The sequence below is a fragment of the Buteo buteo genome, chromosome 2, assembly GCF_964188355.1.
Source record: "Buteo buteo chromosome 2, bButBut1.hap1.1, whole genome shotgun sequence".
In the NCBI taxonomy this organism is placed as follows: domain Eukaryota; kingdom Metazoa; phylum Chordata; class Aves; order Accipitriformes; family Accipitridae; genus Buteo; species Buteo buteo.
This window is the reverse complement of record NC_134172.1, coordinates 7,953,093-7,972,770: the sequence shown is the minus strand read 5'-3', so window position 1 is coordinate 7,972,770 and position 19,678 is coordinate 7,953,093. Positions and strand designations below refer to the sequence as shown.

The following is a 19,678-nucleotide window of genomic DNA, read 5'->3' as shown; positions in this document are numbered from 1 at the left end:
GGTCTGTTTGTTTCTATGTGTATGAAAACCACTGGCTGTTTTAAGGCAAAGACATCTCTCTCTCTTTGCGGTCCACAAATCTCAGCCCCGAAAGCCTGCCTGGCAGCAGGGGTGGCATTGGCATGGTTTTGCTCTGTAGCTGCAAGGCAGCGTGCTCTGAAACACACCAGCAACCGGCGCAGCCACAGGTGAAGCGGATCCTGAAAGCTTTTCGTCTTCTGATACTCCGTAACGCCAAAATCGTTTCCCCGCGGGGCGTGATCCACCTCTTGTCGCTCGGCCGAATTCGCGTTTGAAGGCTTTTTGGAGGGAGGGAGCGGGGAAAAAAACAAAACAAAACAAAACAAAAATCTATGTTCAAGAGGGGACCGGGGCCCTCCGGGGCTTGGCACAAGTTCTCTGGCAAGCAAGGGGGAGGGCAGCGCGGTGCTTTTGCCCAGCGGGAGTGAGCCTGGCCGGGACGCCGGGCTGGTCCCCCCGCCCAGCGCCATCCCTCGGGCCGCGGGGCCGCTGCAGCAGCCGGGCCGGGCCGTGCAAAGCCGGTTCGCTCAAGGCTGCTGGCTGGCCCGGGAACGCTTGCGGGGGACCGAGGGGGGAAATAACCCTCCTTTAGGGCACGACCGCGAGAAATCCTGGGGGAGGGAGGAAAAGGAACCGCGCCGCCTTTGTGCGTTTTTAGCAAGGTGAAACCCAGCCTTTTCGCCCACCCCAGTGCTCCAGCAGCCCGGGGGATGCGGGCACAGCCCCAGCTCCTCTTCCCCCCCAAAATAAAACAAACAGGGGGGGCCGGGGCGAGCGGGAGCCCGGGGGGGGGAAGCGGCCGCGAACACGCGGCGGGCTGCGGAGCTTGGCCGCGGAGGAAAGTTGTGTCGTGCTCGTCGTGCACTTCCTGGCGAACCGGCCGGGGCTCTCGGCAGCGCCCGGGAACCTCCTCCCTCCCCGGCCGGGCTCCCCGCGGGGCTCCGCCGGGCAGCGCTCGCCCGCCGAGCTCTCCGCGGGGAAGCCGCGCTCCCTCCGCCCGGCCCGGCCCGGCTCGGTCCCCCGCGACCGCCGGTCTGCCAAGAGCCTCGCCCGAGCGCCTTCCTCTTTTCGTTTTTTTTTTTTTTTTTGTGGCGTTTGGGTGTTTTGGGGTTGTTGTTTTTTTTTCTTTCTTCGGGGGAGAGTGCCGCCGGGCTGGGCGAGGGGAAGGAAACTTTCTCACCCCCCCAGGATGCTCCGGATATTTTTGAAAGGGCGGAAGAGTGAGAAGGCAAGCAGCTTTTGTAAGGGCATCTCATGCTCTTGAGAAGGTCCCCCCTGACACCTCGCTGCTGGGATTAAAGGCCGGAGCTGGAGAAACTCCTCCCCTTCCCTCTGCTTCTCCTATCCTCCCCCCCTACCCCCCCCCCCCCCCCCCAATTTCCTAAGGCCATTAAAAAAAAAAGAAAAGAAAAAAGAAAATAAGGAGCCTGGAGTAACTGCGGCCGGTGGGACGGTGGGGAGAGGTGGAAAAGGAGCTTCCCTCTCCAGATCCATTGCCCAGCACCACGTCTGGGTGAAGGGATGGGAAGCACTGCCATGGACAAGAAGAAAGATGCCTCCAGCAGCAGCGGCAGCAGGAAAACCTCCAGCCAGAAGAAACTCATGTTGCGAGTGCACATCCCCGTAAGTGGCTCCTGGCTCTTCCTCCCCTTCCGCAGCTGGCGTGGCTTGGGCGCTGGAGCATGTTTTTCTCTGACATGTAGCGCAGCGAAAGGCAGGGAGAGGTGTTTCCTGCTGCTGAGGTGTGGAGTTTGGGGGATGCTGGGCTGGGGGGTGCAGCCTGTGCAACAGGCAAGTCCTCCACAGCTGGGGTGGGTTGGAGCATGGTGGGGTCCTCTGCTCTCTGCCCCCCGTGCAGTGCTGGGAGCTCAGGGTGCAGTGTCTGTGGCACGGAGGAGCGAGGATAACTCCGGCTGCACCACTGCTTCCCTGCCCTGGGCTGTGGGTTTGGTTCAGTATGTCTCATCCAGTTCACACACAGACTCACAGTACGGTTTAGCAAAAGGTCTGTTCCCCCCAAAATGCTGGTCTCAACATCCCCGGGTTTGGCTCTGGGAACTGTCCGTGCCTTGTGGCTGAATCAGTGTTTAATCTGACTCTTCCCTCTCTCAAAACTAGTCCACATTTGAATTTCCCAGGGCTGGGAAGCCCAGAGCTCTCTCAGATTTCGACACAAGCAGTCTGTTTATTGCTGAAAGAGCAGGGACAGTTGTATTGCTGTGGTGGAGCAGACTAGGGAGCCATGCAGTCTGTTCACCCACTCTGTTTTGTTTTGTATATCCACACTATAAAGAAACACGCAAGAAACTCTAGTATATAGATACAGAATAACCTCAGACCAAAAGTTTCTCTCTGTTCCCAGTGAGTACTAAAAGGATGGCTGGCTCTCTCTTCAAGAGTTTACATGCCTTTCAAAACTTTGATTACTGTTTTTCTTTACTATTAGGATGTTCTTGTTATCTACATAACCATTTAGTTTTTTTATTCTCAGTCCCGATGTGCTTTTAGTTTTAGTGCTTCTGGCAAGAAATGGCAGAGTCCCTGTATCTTTTCCTGTGCAATCTGTTTTGGCTTTTTTTTTTTTTTTTAAATCTCATTATATAAAAGTGGGAAACAGTCCTACACGTGTGTCTGCCAGTTCGCCAGGGAGCAAAAAGATATTTCGGGTTCTAAGTTTTTCCTTTGTTTTAGGGAAGAATAAGAAGTCAAAGCAAATTTATTAGGTGTCTTGAGTGTGTGGAATAAAATGGAGGAGAAATACATGTCTCTTCTGCAGATTTCATTTTTCTCTGGAGAGGAATGCAAGCCCAAGAGCTTAAGCCAAACTTCTGGAACTCTAAGTGCATTCAGTACTAGGAGAAAAGGGTCTGTTTCTGCTAACATGGGTGTTGCCTATGCATTTGTGACAGTTTTTAGGCAATAATCTTTGCCTTGTTACCAGTAGTACTTCACAGTAGGGATGTAAAATACCAAAAAGATAAAATGTACCACACCAAAGCGCCACTCACCCTGTGCACCTTATTCCTTTCCATCCTGCTCGCTGCACTGAGTATGTCATCTCTTTCCATAGCCCCCCCACCTCTGACTCAGTCTAGCCAGGAACTTCTGTGCAGCTGGATCTCCACCTCTGCTCCAAGAAGCTGCATTTTCTGCCTGCTGAAGAGCCATAGGTAGTTTGGGAGATGCTGCAGTTGCTGCAGGATTTTGTAGGATTCATCTGGTGCTTTTGAAATACCTTCTGACCACCAGATAACTCTGACCACACCAGTACTTACAGCAGTTTTCCCTGTTTTATGGTTGTGAAGCTAAGGTGGAAAAAGTGCCTAAGTAACTTGTTCACACTTAAGCAATATTGACAGAGGAAGACTAATGCTTTTTCCTAATTTTCCTAAGCTTGTAGACAACCTTTCTTCATGACTGTTGCCTTAGTTCTGTCTTGGATGGACCATCATTAGTAGTGGGCCATAATTTTTCATGTTCATTAATCTCTTGGCTTCTTTGCTATGCAGCTTGTCACCTAGGTAGTGGTAGTTATTCAGATACAAGCCTGCAAATGCCTGATATTGCTCTGAAGTCAACATGAGTATTATTGTTCACCCAGTTGGAAGCAATTCAAGATTTGGTAATAAGATAACACCTTCCATCCCTCCTCTCCATCCCCAAAATATGATCCTTCTGTTCCATTCTGCATCATTGTAGCATTCTGCATCATTGTAGCATTCCTGAAATGGACTATTGGGCTCAGGATCTTTCAGGTTGTACCCACATTTTTGGTGGTTTTCTGTTATCTGGCAGAGTTTAAATATGACTGTGCTATAAGAAAGAACATTTTTCTCATTCTCCTCATTTGACAGTGGAATCTGCATTTGAAAAGATCCATTTAGACTGTTTTTTTTTCTCTTTCATAACGTTTTCTTGGCTGTTGTTTTGAAGCATCGTTCCTATTATTTCAGTGGCGCCTGTCAGTGTAGCTGTAGTTGTCAAGGGAGCTTTCACCAGACAGTAATTTTTATTTTGTTCATCCTCTTCTTTGTGTTGCTGTGAGATCATGTTTATTGCTGAGACATGTAATTCTTGCTCATTGAGATCTTCAAATTAGGAACAAGAGAAGGACTAACAAGGTCTGAGTAGGAGGGGAGAGAGGAGTCAATTCTGAAAGAGAAAGCAGTGGGACAGAAAGGTACTGCTGTGGTGCAGGCTATCCTGAAACATATTTATTAGTCATGTAGAAATGCTGACTGAAAAAGTAATGACAAATATTGTGCAAAAAAAAAAAAAAAAGGCGAATAGTGCAAAATACACTACAATTAGGTTAGAGGATTGTGGAATAATAGGCATGTCTGAAAAGAAAGTTGTATGCTTTTGTTCCCTCTCCCACATATTTTTATTTTTTGGGTTTGCCTGTGACAGTGGAAAAAAGATGTATCAATTTAAGAAAGCGGGTTTTGTGTCTTGCAGCACTCCAGGGCATTTCTCAGGTACATCTTTCTCAAGCGAGAACAAGACATGATACAAAAATTGTGGAAACACTCTATTTTCACCTTCTTTCTGTGCTCATTCTCCTTCGGCACAAGTGGGTGATGCCCAACCCTTGCTTCTGGGAATAGTGGTAGACCACTAAGTTCCTGCTAGTTGGGTTTCCTATCTACTCTCAACTTGGTGTTCAGTAGCCAAGAGTAAAGTGGGGGCACCTGTATTCTGTTAGCATGGCAGGGAATTACTTGCTAAATTGTTGCACCAATTGAACAATTTTTTGTTTTGTTTGTTTGTTGTTTTCCTTGCAAATACACAACTGACTAACCAACTAGTAGTTTCGATGGACCATAATATAACTGCAGGAGCCTTTGTAAAGTAGAGGTCATATATATCACCCTCTGTCTTTCCCAGCAGCACATTCTGAAGTCTTCAAATTAGAGATGCCTAAATGGAAATTTCTGGTCCAAATACCTTTGAAAGCTGCTACAGATATGAATAGAAACCTTTGCTCTCTAGATGCATCACATCTGTAATATGAAGACATTAGCATTATAAAATTCCTTTTTAAGCCATTAGAAGTTAATGCTTGCACATTGCTTTGAACATTTCAGAAAGTCTTTTCTAAGATGGGACGCAATTGTCTGCTGAGTAGGAACTCACAGCAGTGAGATCAGTATGTTCTTTTGTCATTTTGCAAAATTGATCTGTTCTAATGTTAACATTACCATTGTAATCCCATGTTGCTGGAAAGAAAAGGAGAGATTCTGCTCTTGCTTACTTTGAATTTCATCTGGGATAATTCAGTCAGTGCCAGCAAAGTTATGTTGTATTTACACTAGTGCAACTGAGGGCAGACCCTGTCTCAAGAGCTTCACCATGGCAAGTGCCAAGCACCTGGTGCTCCCAGCAGGTGGAAATTGCAGAACCTTGGCACTTCCTTGGATTTTTCCCAAATACATCACAAGGTGACTTTTTATTCAAATGAATAAAGAGATTTTTTCACAGTAAGGACAAAAATAACATCTGCAAATGAATATAAAAACATCTTTCAGTTCAGTGAAGTGTCTGTTGCCTCTGGTACTTCAGCCCTGACAGCAGAGTTGGTGCACTAGAAAGATGCTCTTGGAGATTATGATCCTTTATTTTCAATGTCACACAAACAAACATCTCTGCACACTTTCTCCCATTTCTTTATCAACCTCTATGATTTTGAACAGTCTCCTCAATGTGCAAATTTATTGCTGTTTCCAGGCTTGTTGTTACATTGGAATGCCAGGCTGAAACATCAGATGGCTTCAATATTTCTAACCCGATAGATGACAATGATGTTCTGACAGCTAGTGTTGGCTCAGGCTCTGCCCCTCCATCTTGCTTTCCACACTTGCAGTCATTAATGGCTGCATGCCTAATAAATCACTGTGAAATGATTTTGTTCTGTCACAGTTTTTTTGCAGGGTGCTTGTCTCCCGGTAATTGCTGGGTGGGCTGATGAGAATAGCACTTCAGTGTAGGGATCACTTTAGCAAGCTGCAGATGAGGAATAAGCTGGTCAGTTCTTTCAGAGGAGGTGAGGGAATCGGCTTCCAATGTGATCTAGGAATGAAAAAAAAAAAAAAAATTGTTTTCTTGGGAAAAGGAGGTAGGGGGAGAGCGAGACAGAGGAGAGAGAAATGTTTCCCTAAAATTAAATCTGCAACTGTCCTGCCCCTTGCTCTCATAGGGCGGACTCTGAGTTGTCCTGAGCCTCTGTGGCCTTAAAGTTTAAATTTGGATTCCTTCCTAAAGGGCTGATATATTAAGGATCTGAAGGGCAAGTGGTATTTGCTCAGGAGTGTTGAGCTTGCACTTTGAATCTACCTGAAGGAAAAAAGGATTTATGTTTGTAGTCATAATAGCTGCCTCTGTAATTAAGGAAGTTCTTAGTCTTTTTGCTTTTAAAGCATAACACAAACTGATCATCAGGTTATTGAAAAGTACTGCTTCTTTAAAACATCGCTTTTTCTGGTAGGAAATTCTGCTCCTAAATGGTCTCATCCAATCTCCTTTATTTATACCTGTGAGCCTGTGAAGAATGTGGTCTCAGAAAAATATTAATTTCCTTGGAGGAATAAGTCATGAATGTGGAAGGAACCTCACAGAAAGGTGGATGGTGAGACTTTTGGCCTCAGGGAATGTTACTCACACCATGCTTATATTGGGAATTACTAAATCAGAAGAAAATGTCGTGCTCCTAGGGGGATCAGGAGTGAAGCAGAAAGTAGTGATCTCCACCTGGGAGGTTCCAGTGCCTGTTCACACATCTGCAACATTCAACTTATGCCCAGTTTCACCTGGGCACTACATTGCATTCAAGGGAGCTGCTCAGATGTGACCAAAAGCAGAATTTAACCCTGAAGACAGGATTCAACAATCATTTTGTTGATGATGTATGGACAGTCATGGCAGTAGGTTGGTGTGTCTGTGTGCTGGCTTGGCAGGCTAATGGGAGTAGAAAGGAACCAAAACTGTGTCAGCATGGCTGTTTGTAGACCAAATTGTGGACATTCATGTTGAGTGAAATACCATGTATAATTCTCATCCCTTTGAAAAAGAGCTGAATTTATATCAAAAGACATCCCATGCATAGGGAATAATGAAAGAGGAGAGTTGGTTATAAAAGAAATGAAGCATCAAGGAAGACATCAGTAGCAGACAAGAGATGCCACAGAATATGTCTGTCTGGCATAGAAATAGCCCCTTTGTGGGCTACGTTACCCTAGACTGATCATCAGGCTTTGACAATTAGCCTGCTTTCAGGGCCTGATCTGGTTGCAGAGGACTGCTGTCTCAATTTGCTACTATTGCTTGTGCTGTAGACACACTGGAGAAAGTGTTATGGCCTAACAAATAGGGAGAGTTATGCATGTCTTCAAAGACAAAAAACAACTTGAATGTATCTTGAATGGAGTATGTTTTTTCTCCTAGAAAGGAGAACTTATGTATACATGTGAATGTAAGATGCCATCAATAAATGTATTATTGATGGTTTGGTGATATAGTGCTGTGCTACTACTAAACTATTTCTAGTACTAGCAGTGAGTTGAAACAGTGATGCGTATGACAATTTCTGCTGCAGAATCATTTTTGTGTTTATTCTTTAGGTAGTTGTAGAAACTGGAATATAATGCTTCAGTTTAGTGTTTGCTTCTGTAGTACTGTCTCTCTTAAATTGCTTGCATATAACTACATATGAAATTGTTAAAGCGTGAAAGCATTATTTACATGGTAGAGAATCAAAACACAACATGGTACTTCAGGTTTCGACACTGAGGATTCATAGAATAGTATACAGCGTCCTTCAAATTTTCATATAATTTAGCATGACAGTAAATTACATTATGTAAGCGTGACTTAGTGGGATGCATAGCAAATGCATTGCAGCATGTGTTTCATGGTTGTCATTTATATCACACTCCGTGATTGTTCAGACTTTATGGTCATTATTGCAAAGGGTCCCTGTGACCTTCTGCTCCAAAAACAGAACCTATGTCATAAGCTGAAGACTTAATCTGTTTTTGCAACCAGGGTGATAGAGCTATATGCCTTTTTTAAGCTGCTGGAGAACACATTCATAGATCTGGAGTTTCATTAGGAGGAAGTGTGTGCATTAGAAGCATTATCTGCCATGGTATGAAGCCTTTATCATCATTTATTTACACCAGGCATTGTGTGATTTTCAGTCATCTTTTCACGTCAGTAATGCTGCTGGAAAAGTGAAGACAAGAAAATACTCTGCTTCTGCAAGCTGAAGAAAGAAAAGCTATCTGAGTGATCAGAGTGCTGGCTTACAGCACTATGAAACGCAGGATTTTCCTGCTCAGTTGTAGACTTATTCGTGGTATTTTGTGAATGACTGATGTTCAGATCTGTTTTGTGGAAGCTATGTGCCTGTTGATTCCTTTAGAAAAGTTTGGAAACTTGTTTTCCATGGAATTAGAGAAATCAATGCTTGGTGAGCTAAATTAGGGGTAAAATTTGAATCCAGTCATGAAGAAACATTTCATTGAAGACAAGCTCTCCATAGAAAAGGTATAGTTGTAAGAATGTGATGGACTAAACAGGTGCCATTAGCATTGCCTATAGCCTGCATAGTGGAAGAAATGGATTGTTACCTGCATGCCACTTATTTTGAATGGACTCCACATGGAAATCAAGAAAGACACCTGGAATTATGCACAGAATCCTGAAGTGTATCACGATGACTCTATTTTTGCTACCTAGCCATAATCTTTGACAAGTTTCCACAGATTCAGGACTGTTCTATGCCTTTAAATAGTTGTGCATTTAATATGTTTGCTAAGCCTTTATTGTCTTGCTTTTGGTGATACGGCCTTTAAAAGGTATAACTGCTAACAAGTGTTTTTATAGAATCATGAAATAGTTGAGGTTGGAAGAGGCCTCTGGAGATTGTCTAGTCCAGTCCTCCTGCTGACCCTGCGGTCAGCTAGACCAGGTTGCTCGGGACTGTGTCCCACCAGATTCTGAGTATCTCCAAGGATGGAGACTGCACAACTTCATTGCTCTGAAAGAATGCATTTGGGCAAGTGAAAGCTCCTTGAAACTAAATACTGTTCAGCCACTACACAGGCACACTGAAATTAACTCCACAGTTGGTTGGATCTTGTCCCCACATCTGGGGATTGAATTGGATTTGGCCACGTAGTGTAGAGACTTCTGGGAGAAGCATGCTCTGAGATGGGAGTTGAAACTGGAGGCACAATAGTCCCAACAAGGCTTGTGGAAGAAAGGGACAGTAAGGAAGAGATTTAAAAGGTGCTTAGTCAGTGTTATCACAATACATATGGGAGTTTGCCAGCTTCTCAGTAGAGCATTGCATCTCCTGGAATGTGGTTTTCATCATGTGTTGTCATTCCTTTTGCATAAATTAATTAGAGGGGAATTTGCTGTGACTGAGTATTAATCATGGCATCTGTGTTGGAAGTGTGATCTAAAACAAGAGGCATGAGGAAAGACAGTTCAGGGATAAGAGCAGTAAATCATCACCTAGCTGTCTGAATCTCTATCTGCTATATTGCCTGAGGTTGGGCAGAGGAGAGTCCTTGATGTAAGCTTTGCATTGCTGAAGGGCTGAAGCTTGAGGTCCACAAAGAAGAAACTTTTAAAGTATCAGTGAGCCACATTGAAACAGTGAAACATCTTATGGGATGTTCTTTCCATCCATGACTGAACGCTGTTGAACTAGATGTCTATGCATGCATAAGGATACATACGTTAGTAAAGACAAACTCTCTGAAGAATTTAAAGCCTTCATAGGTGCTACAGACTGGAGGCAGTTGAGAGGAAACGATGTTGTCCCTGCAATACTGATGCTCAAGTAGATAGAGTTTAAGCAACTTGCCTCATGTTGTACAGGAGTGTGATAGTTGGACTCATGAAGTCTTGAGACCTAGTTCATTTATCTTAACCGTAAGCCCAACCTTCTTCCTATCTTATTTGTCCCATAAGGATCCATGTACAAGCTCAGCCTAAGTCAGCAGTGATGGAAAATATTTTTCCGTTTGCATTTTGAAAATACCTGTGAAGTGAAAGGATTCCAGTCTAACGTCTACAGACAGTTGTGCTGTGTCCTAAAATAACACTGTTAGGACTCTTGGCAGTCTGATCAGGAAGACCAAGGGTTGAGGTTATTAGGTAAATCAGAGGAGACTATATTAAATTCCAGCATCAAAGGTGGTACTTCAATGAGTGTGCCTACTTATCACACCCTCCATGTGGTTCATGTGGTTGTTGAAAGTTGTGAAACGTTAGTCTTTTTTTTTCTGAATAGCTGGTGGCAGATCAGTTGTAGAGCTCTTGAAACAAGGCATCTGGCATCTGCAGCCATTTAGCAGTCATCTATAAACTTAAGCTCATGAGGTTTGGGACATTCGAAACAGCACTTGACCAGCCACCTTCAACCTACAGCACCCTCCAAAGAGTTTGCAGGCATCCTGTCTGCTTTCTGTACTCCACTGACTTGTCTTTCCAGTTGCTGGAGCTGGGCTTTCCCCAGTACTGCTGCCAGCTAGTGCAGGAGAGAGAATTCCAGCGTGGTCTCAACACTGTTCTTCTTGGATATTCCCTCCACTAATGCTAGACCAACTTTACATTTTTATGGGGAAAATGGAGAGCTTCTGCCATCTGAAAAGTTGAGCCAACATTATTCATAAACATAAGATTTATAGCCTGAAATGAATGGGAGGTAGAAGATGTTATTCAGCTGTTCTCTTTGCCCTTTTATTTAGCTAGTTGATGTTAAAGGTAAATACTAATTTAATAGACTTCTTTTAGTTGGGTGATGATTAATTATACATTTTCCTTATATTTTTTATGTTTTTGAGAATGACTGTACGTGCTCTAAGCTATGCAGATGCAGGAGGGTACATGCCAGCATTTTTCTTTATAAAGTAATACCAGTAGTTCAAAAACTGCAATTACTTCAATTCCTTTTTTTCTGTATTGTGTACTTAGAGTTCTGGCTCCTTTCACTGTGGCAGACCTGTGGAGGCATCATCAGTTGGCATGCAAAAGTTGCTGTTAAATGAACTCTTCTGATTTTCAGCTGAAACACTGAAGTCAGTAAAAGAGGAAACATGCCTTACTTAACCATGTACAATAGTGGGCTAGTCTCCATTACTTAGTAAGAAAAAAATGTTTTTCACCCAGTATTCAGCAGCTGTCCTGGTAGACCTCAACCAATAGTTAACAAGGCAAAGCAAGCTGCTGTTCACCAGTTGGCTTTATTAACAGACTATGTGTATCCTCCTATCCCACCGCAATGCTGAATAAAACGTGTTATCTTACAATGCCTTCTTAGTTAGCCAACATGCTTTATTTTCATGGTGTACATTGTCAGATAAAACAAGTGAGTGGTAACTTGGTAAGCCTTGGTAATTCATTGACTTTTGATGTCCATCTGTCTATAATCTGAGATCCAAAAATCCAAGAACAGATGACTCAAGTTTACTTGAAATGCCATTCACAAGATTAATCCTTGAGGAAAAAAAAAAGGTGCTAAGAAGCCTAGTAGTTCAGAGAGATGGGATTTTCAAAATAATTTAGGTTCCTTTGCAGTATTTGAAAATGCTACTAGTCCACTTGCATCAGGATGTCCTTAAATACATTTGAAAATCGAGCTTTACGTCTTTCGAGCTTTCAAGATGCCATTCTTCCCCCTCTGCTATTTACACCTGTATTACAAAACAGAAGCTGATTTTCCTAATTTTCCACTCCCAATAACATTCTCTTGCACCTGATACCTAAAATGGAAAAAAAAACCCCGAAAACCCCAAGTCAGAAGCTTGTTTTTTATGGAACAGAGATTGAAAGTAATACTAGGAAGTAATATGGGAAGAGATAAATAGCAGCTGTTCTCTTGATGATAAAGACTGAAACTAATACTGATACTTAGTGCAGTGCAATCCATTGTGACACATGATAAAGTCTATGTACGACCTTATGTTTGACTGACAGTGACCAAGTATTACATATGATAAAGACTTCAGAAAGAAATTTCTTTTCTGTTCCCTTCAACTTTTCAATGTAATTTGAGAAAAAGCTGCAATCATTTAAAATTTGAGAGGATTTTTTATTTATGTATTTTTTACCTAGTTTTTTTACCTATTTATGTATTTTTTTACCTAGTTTTGCTAACTACTGTAGGCATTTAATGTGTTTAGACTCACTGTGGATAGTTATTTCAAATTACTTTCCAATATAAATGTTTTTAGAGGAGAAATATATTTCACTGCCATAATCTACATGTACTTTTTGTCAGCATGTTTATGAAGCAGAGGTATTTGGGTTTAAAGGTATTTGGAGTTCTGCAAGTCAGTGTCAATATTGCTTCGTGGGCTGCTGCTTCTTGAGGTCACTGGAGGAAGACAGGAGGACACAGGGGAGCTCCTCAGGTTGTGAAAAGCTGAGGGGGTAACCAACCGAGTCTTTGAAATTTCTCTATGCATATTAGTTGTAAAACAAGCTTTTAGCTTTTACTGTATTTGAGTTGAAGTAACTGAGAAAGAGGCACACATGTAAAAGCAAAAACTGGTAATACCAATGGCAGTGATCAGTATATGCACTTTAATAGATGAGAGTTGGAACACACAGGCTGAACATCTGGGGACATATGTGATCACTTCTTGGAGGAATGGTAAAATCTAATTTCTCTGGACTTTAGCAACAAAATGAGAGGAAATATTGAGTAGACACTCAAAGGAAACATCCATTTTCAGAGAAGATATTTCTCAGAGTTCATTTCCAGAGAGTAATAGGTACCTTTGATTATGTTTTATGGTCTTGAATGTTCTGTGCACTTGAGTAGGTTAATTTAAAAAACATGTAAGGACACAAGTGCAGAGCCTATGTGTGTGAAGGGAAGCTGCCCTGCATGCAGCTGTTTAATATAAACTGAATAAATTCAGTGTGTATGTACAAGCTGGCAAATTGCTCATGTTGCAGAGAAATGAACTGTGATGGAAAATGCAATAGATATTTAATTATTTCAGAAAAACCCCACATTATGAATATGCTTCTGCCTGATGTTAAAACATCTGGATTTAGTTTCTAGCTGTACTAAGATTCTTTTCGATTTCATATCCTGTGTTTTAATGTCACAAAACAAATAGAACAACGAGCTGACTTTGCATCTTGACCTTTAGGCTGTTTTTATTTCTGGTGGGGCTTGGGTTTTTTTGGTTTACAAGACTAAGTAATTTAATGTCCAGTCACCTGGGGTATTGTGCTAAGAGATTAATGCATATTAATTTGAGTCCTACTGTCCCAGATAGTTGTAACTAGGACTGACTTACTTCCTTGTCTCTGTCTGCTTCCCTGCATACAGCCGTTGCTGTAGAAGGCCTCCAAGTCATGTCATGTCAAATAATGCATGGTCTTCAGAGCTCACTGGGGGAGAGAAAAGTCTGGGAACAATGTGAACAGGCACAGCCAGGCACTTCCACTAATTGTTGATGTGGACGATGGAATACAAAAGCAGAAGGAGGGAGGGGGGAATGGAAATGTGTCTTGGTGTGGAAACGACTGTATAAAAACAAATATGCCTGGGCTTGCTCATTGGGAATGTACATGTTGCACAGGAGAACTCCCACAACAGGAATCCTCTGCTTTCGTCTGCCCCTGCCAGATAATTTTAGAAGGTTTCTTTTTTTTATTTATTTACCTCTAGAGGCTTTCTTGGCTATTTGGGGTTGTGGAGTTCAGCAACCACGAATTGTAAAAGGTAGTGGCAATTTACTGCCAAGCTAGCTTGAAATTATCTGTGAATTATTGGTTCTAGTTATTTGGTATTGCCTAAATATTGGGAATGGAAAACTTAAATGAATTGATTATTAATGTAACATGCTAGTGACATTTCAAAATATATTCTGCTGAAGTGGAGTTAAATATCTAAGTGACTCTCTTCCATACTGTGTCCTCTAACACACAGCAGGCTGAAGTGCTTTGCAGATCAATTATATAGAATAAATAAAATAGAATACAGTGACATATTTGGGGTTTTTATTCATAACGAAAACCAGAATTTCCTCTCAAGAACTGTTGTGCTGAAATATCTGCGTTGTATTTTGCTTAAACTCTGAAAAAATCAGGTAAAGACAATGATGAAGGGATGACCATTTGGTAGGAGGAGCCTGAAAATGGAACATTTATCCCATAGGATGGGAGCTATATGAAATTATGAGCAATTGAAAATGAAGTTAATAAAGTTAGTGAGATTCATAAAGTAAAATGAGGAGATCTATGCTTTATCACACAGTGGAACTTTAGCTACACAAGGAAGGTACCAGCCCATGCTCGGATTCATAATCCTCTGGAGATGAAAAAACTCATTATATCAAGGAAACAGAAAACACAGGTGATACACAGGGCACCTGCATGTTCATCTATGTCTGAAAGATCATCATACTTATGCTGAAAAGGAGGTATTTCTGCAGTGAAATGCAACAGCTGCAATTAGTAATCAGCACGATGCAACACGATTGGTAAAAATCCAAATGCTTACTTTATCCATTTACTAAATGAATCGCAAATGTCTAACTGAACCGAGAACTATTATCGAGGCAAGAGGAAAGGGAATAGCCAGCAGAAACACCAATTTGTTGATTATATAATGGACCTATCATTAGTAACTTGATTATGCCAATGCAACTGCTTTTTCACCAAGACAGATACTTGTTCCTACCAGGGCTGATTGATCTTGAAAAGCAGTTTGATTATGCCAGAGTGTGTTTTAAATGGAAAATGATAATAGAGTTAAGGAAGATGGAAAACTATTTGCCGTAGAAATATGATTGCTGATAGCATTGCAGAAAAGTGAGAATGCAGAAAGATAGGATGATTTATCCAAGGAGTTAGATTTATCCGTTTTTAGTTAAAATTATGTAAATTCAGTGCTGTGAAAGTTATCACGAGGACAGCCCTGAAGACTGATCATGGCTCAGAGCGCAAATCAAGTTCATCATATAAAATTCCTCACAACAGACCATTGTGGTGCTTCTATTTTGACAGGCAGGATTGGCCTTCCAGCAATTACCACTGAAGATATTTATGATTGTAGTGTGGAAATCTGACTTCCTGGCACTGGGCCGGGAACTTCATTTCACAGCGATCTCCTAAACATCTTTGCTGACTAAGACTGATTTTGAGCATGTTGCCAAAAGATCTTAGTTTCTCAGTCTTCTTCCAGTCTTCCAGTTTTCACGTCAGATTTCTCTTTATTATGTGTTCCTATTTTGTAATCCTGTGATTTCTGAGAGCCACTGTAACCACCACGCAAATAATCCCCTAGCAGTATCCCCCCAGCCAAAAGCACTAGCTGCTATCTCTAGATAGAGTTTCTAAAACCCACCACAACCACAAAATACAAAGACCACAAAAATCGGTGTCACAGAGTTCCATGTTGTGTCTTTATGGAAAGGATTTTTAGGTTTGTTTACATCCCAGAGACATAGGTAGACATTAGGGATGAATATCAGGTTTTTCAGAAATTTCGATGACTTTGGCTGCCCATGGGTGGGATACTTAATGCTAATGGGAGCCACAAGGCTCCTGCTGTTTCATGGAGGATACCCCTCAATACAATTAGCATTTTAGGGGATTTAAAGAATATTTTTTTGCCTTACGTGACCTGTTCAGCACAGGGGAGGGAGCAGCTAAGCCTGCTGGAAGAAGATTTCCAGCTGTACGAGCTGCTCACTACTAGATACGCTGGGTGTGAACGTAGTGTTACTTGCCTCAGCGGGAATATTTTCCCCGTCATCACTGAAACTGCTGTCATCAGTGGGGTCAGAGCTGGAAGCACTATTTCCGCATGAGATGAAATTGTTGAGAGTTTGTTACGGCTCTCTGCAGGTTAGAGGGATGGGAGAAGGAACTACCTAAAGCTTGTGAGTGTATGAAGTATAAATGAGCGAAGTATGGTGTACTGGTAAATACCTCGTCAATGGATACTGAAATATGAGGGGTTTTTTTCAATTTTGCAATAATTCAATTTGGCAAATATTTAAGTTTCTTCTGGATGCTCTGCTGAGAGCTTTCTCTCCTTGCAGATAACTTTTACAACACTGCTTACCACAAATCTTACCACATTTAACAGTGCAAAATGCCTGATAAAAGTGATCTGTGATGGAGATGGGAGAGTGAAACCAGGGTAGGCTAATGCTATGATTCCCCCTCTCTGCTATTCTGATTGTGTTACAACTGTAATTCTGTAGCTGTGTCTTCTTCCAGCGGTCTAAATGGGGAGGCAGGTAAGAGGTTGAACTCACTGTGAGCCAGAAAAAGTACAGTATCTCTGTGAGTATTGGCAAAGTGCCCAGACCAGAATAAATAAGTTCAGCCTTTCTTTTTCACATCCCCCTTGTAGGGACAAAATATAAAAAGGCCAAACAGCATTCTGACAGACTATTTTGTTTAAATAGAGGCCTGGTAACTATATGACATCGAGACAGTTATAAGGCTAAGTCCTGTACTTTATATGGATTTATAACAGTCATTTAAATAAACTATGCCTTTGTGCACAGGCTGAGGATTTGTAAATTCAAACTGGTTTATGTATGTTTGCATAATATATGAGTTTTTTATGTGTGGTACATATACTTGGCTAGATTTGTTTTGTTGGAGTCTTCATGGTGATTTAGTTAATGTTGTTTTCTTTTTTGAGCATTGTGTCAGAATTTATCACAATCTATTTAAGAGAAAAAACCCTTCTTTTATCTGTCCCAATCTGCACACAAGGCCAGTTCCGAGGAAAGCTTGACTTTTCTGAGAAGCTTCCAGAAGTTCCAAGAAAGGTTCATTTCCATCTGGTAATTAATGAAAAATAGGCCTTAAGAAGTTCATCTTTTCCTTTCTAGGATATTCTGTTTTTCAGGCTTTTCAGCACTGCTGTCCATGAGTCTGACTGAGTGTCATTTTACACAGCTGCTCAGAAAAGGATCCGTGATACCAATGGAAGGACAGGACTTACCTCCAATGGCTGAAGCTGGAGTTCTTGGTCTGGCACATTGGTTGGGCTGCACAGGAGGTTATAACTTTGGGAAGGAAATTTAATTATATGTTCTGGCAATAGCCTTAAGATTTTCTTGCTCTTGACTTTTTATTGTTGGGAAACTAAATGTAAAGCAACTGTGACTGGTGCAACATGTTTGTATATTTTATGTGTAACTTCAAAGCAGAGTGAGTACGAATGTTCATCTTGGTTAAGTCTTTTCCAAGTGTATGTATTCATTAAGCTGACCATAGAAATTCAGTCAAACATAAACTCAGCTTTTGCTGGTAATTCATGATTCTATGATTAACAGATTCATCTAAAACTTTGTCCAGAGCTTTAGTTTCCGAATCAGGTCATGAATGTCTCATTTTCTCACCAGTCCAAAAATACACAGTCAATTTGGTGGTTAAAGCCAAGTCTAGCCAGACTGCGAGCAACAGTGTAACCTCCTAACCACAAGCTTGCTTTATCTTGGATCCAGCTGTGCTTCTCCTTCCATGTGTCACAGCTGTAGAGGAAGAGGATATCCTTGAAGTCAGCAACATGGCAGTCTTGACCCTAACACCCTGATGGCTTTGTTCTTGATCTTGAAGGGAGCACGTAGCCCAAATCAAGCGCTCGCTCCCCTGACCTTCTGGCAGTTACTTGGCTGGGTACAGAGTATGTGGAGTAAACTCTGGAACTGATACAGACCTTCTCAATATGAAAAGCTCTGAAGTGCTTTAGAAGTTATGTTTTGTTGTACATGACTGACATGTAGATAGAGCTGGGACAGAGATCACTAGGTGTTTCACTGGTGCTTAGCAGTACTAGGAAAATTTATGCAGGAATTCAAGAAAATTACTTCATCTGGAATATCTGATAAGGAGGACTTTGCCAAAAAATGCAATGTGTGGAACAGAGTTTAGAGTCAAAATTAATTTTCTAAAGGAAAGTGTTGTAAGATCTTGAATGGACACAAGTGGTTTACTTTTCTGTGTCTAGAGAAAAACATGGTTTTCTTCATTCCATGTAAACTCAAGCGTCTCTGTAGCACTTTGACTGACTGCACTGGCCCTGGTTTGGAGGGGTTCCTAGTGAACCAAGTAATATCAATGCCCTAATTACTCTGAATCTGAAATGTAAAATATCACCAATCATTGGACTGTCAATTCTCAGGTATGTGCAAGATCCTGATATTCCCCAGTCTCATCTTGTTATCCATACGCTATTCAGTTTATCCTCTGTAGATCGTAGCTCTTATCGTGTAGATAAGTGTAGATCGTAGGAGTGTACCCTCTAATATCAACCTTTTGTGCACTCAAGTTTTCACTTACACCTTAAACACAGGGAGACCTGCTTTATTTGAACTTGCCAATGAAGTGGACTCTTGGAGGATATCTAGGTTTTTTATTGATGGGGTATTTGATCCAAGTATTTGTTTTAAAACTCTCCTCAAATGAAAGCCTGGTAAGAGAGCCAATGTGATATAATAACCCTAATGCACTGCCCTTCTCCATCTCTTTCCTTCTGCAAATTTCAAAATGTTTAGGAGGAATGGTTGAGTTAATAATACCTATGTTGCCCTAGAAGTATCATTATTTCTGATTTAAAGCTTGGAAAGCAAATATGTAACAAGTAACTTGCCCAAGTCTATAGCAAGCTGCAAACTAGAGTTCAATGACTCCCTAGTCTTATATGTAAGCTAAAAAAACCATCACGGTTAAAGTCAGACTGTTCTAGGTAATTCAACACTGGCAGATGTCTTGGCCTACTCTACTCCTGATTCTGCACTGACTCTGTATGGAGCTTTTCATATATAAGATCAACTATAATGAGGCTCCCTTTGGCCTCAGCAGTTTACCTGTGATGAGGTCTGCCGCCAGACTCCAGTGTCAATAGATTTACTGCCTTCACTTGTGGATGAAGTCAATTTGACGCAATTGAGGCAGGATCAGATAGCACCATGAGCCTATGGCTCCCCATAAAACATCCCTTCTCTGCCATTCATTGTTGTTAAGGCTGATGGAAATAAGCCAGTGTTAAATAAGGGGTGGGAAAGTATAGCCTTGCCTTAAACTGAGTACAGCTGCTCTTTTGTTACTCGAGTTGTATGCAAGGGCAAGCAGTGTTTTGGCATGCTCTTGGCTCCATAAAAGCACTGCTGACGGAGCAACGGAAGTTACTCCCACTATTTTAAAAGACAGGTCACCAGACTCCCAAAGTTACAGCAGCTGATGCCTCTGGAGAGCCGGCTGTTCCCTAAGCCCTGGGGAGAGCTGAGGAAGAGCATATGCTGCGAAGGACGCCCTCACCGTGGGAACTGTGGTTTGAACCTGGAAAGACAGTGACAGATGAGCTCAGCATTCTCGCAGTGAGGGTCTGTTTTTTCTAGATGTGATAAAAGTAGTCTTCCAGGTGGCTGAGACAGGTGAAAGTAGGGACTATGGTGGTGGCTGGTCAAATGCTTGAAATACCAATGCTGTATATTTCTATGTTCCCTTTCCCATCCATTTTCAAAAAGTTTTTTTTTTTTCTTTTCTTTCTCTGTCCTGTTTTACTTGTAATTTCACTTTTAAAGCTTTTTCTTCCTCTTTCTGAGCTTCTCTTTTAAATCTATTAAAAATAAATTTCTTTCAGATTCACAGAAATAGT

General features: G+C 41.8%; 1 protein-coding gene across 2 annotated transcripts in view; it reads left to right on the top strand.

The window, feature by feature from the left end:
• Positions 1-1,431: 1,431 nt before the first annotated feature.
• Positions 1,432-19,678, top strand: part of PRKAG2 (protein kinase AMP-activated non-catalytic subunit gamma 2) — a 225,238-nt gene continuing 206,991 nt past the window's right edge. The window contains exon 1 of one of the 2 annotated variants that reach the window (XR_012652790.1): positions 1,432-1,644. Coding sequence is in view for 1 of the 2 variants with exons in the window: in XM_075045175.1 (XP_074901276.1) it covers positions 1,543-1,644 (102 nt within the window). In the remaining variant the exon portion in view is untranslated. The remainder of the gene's footprint in view (positions 1,645-19,678) is intronic. The other variant, XM_075045175.1, reaches the window with a different exon arrangement.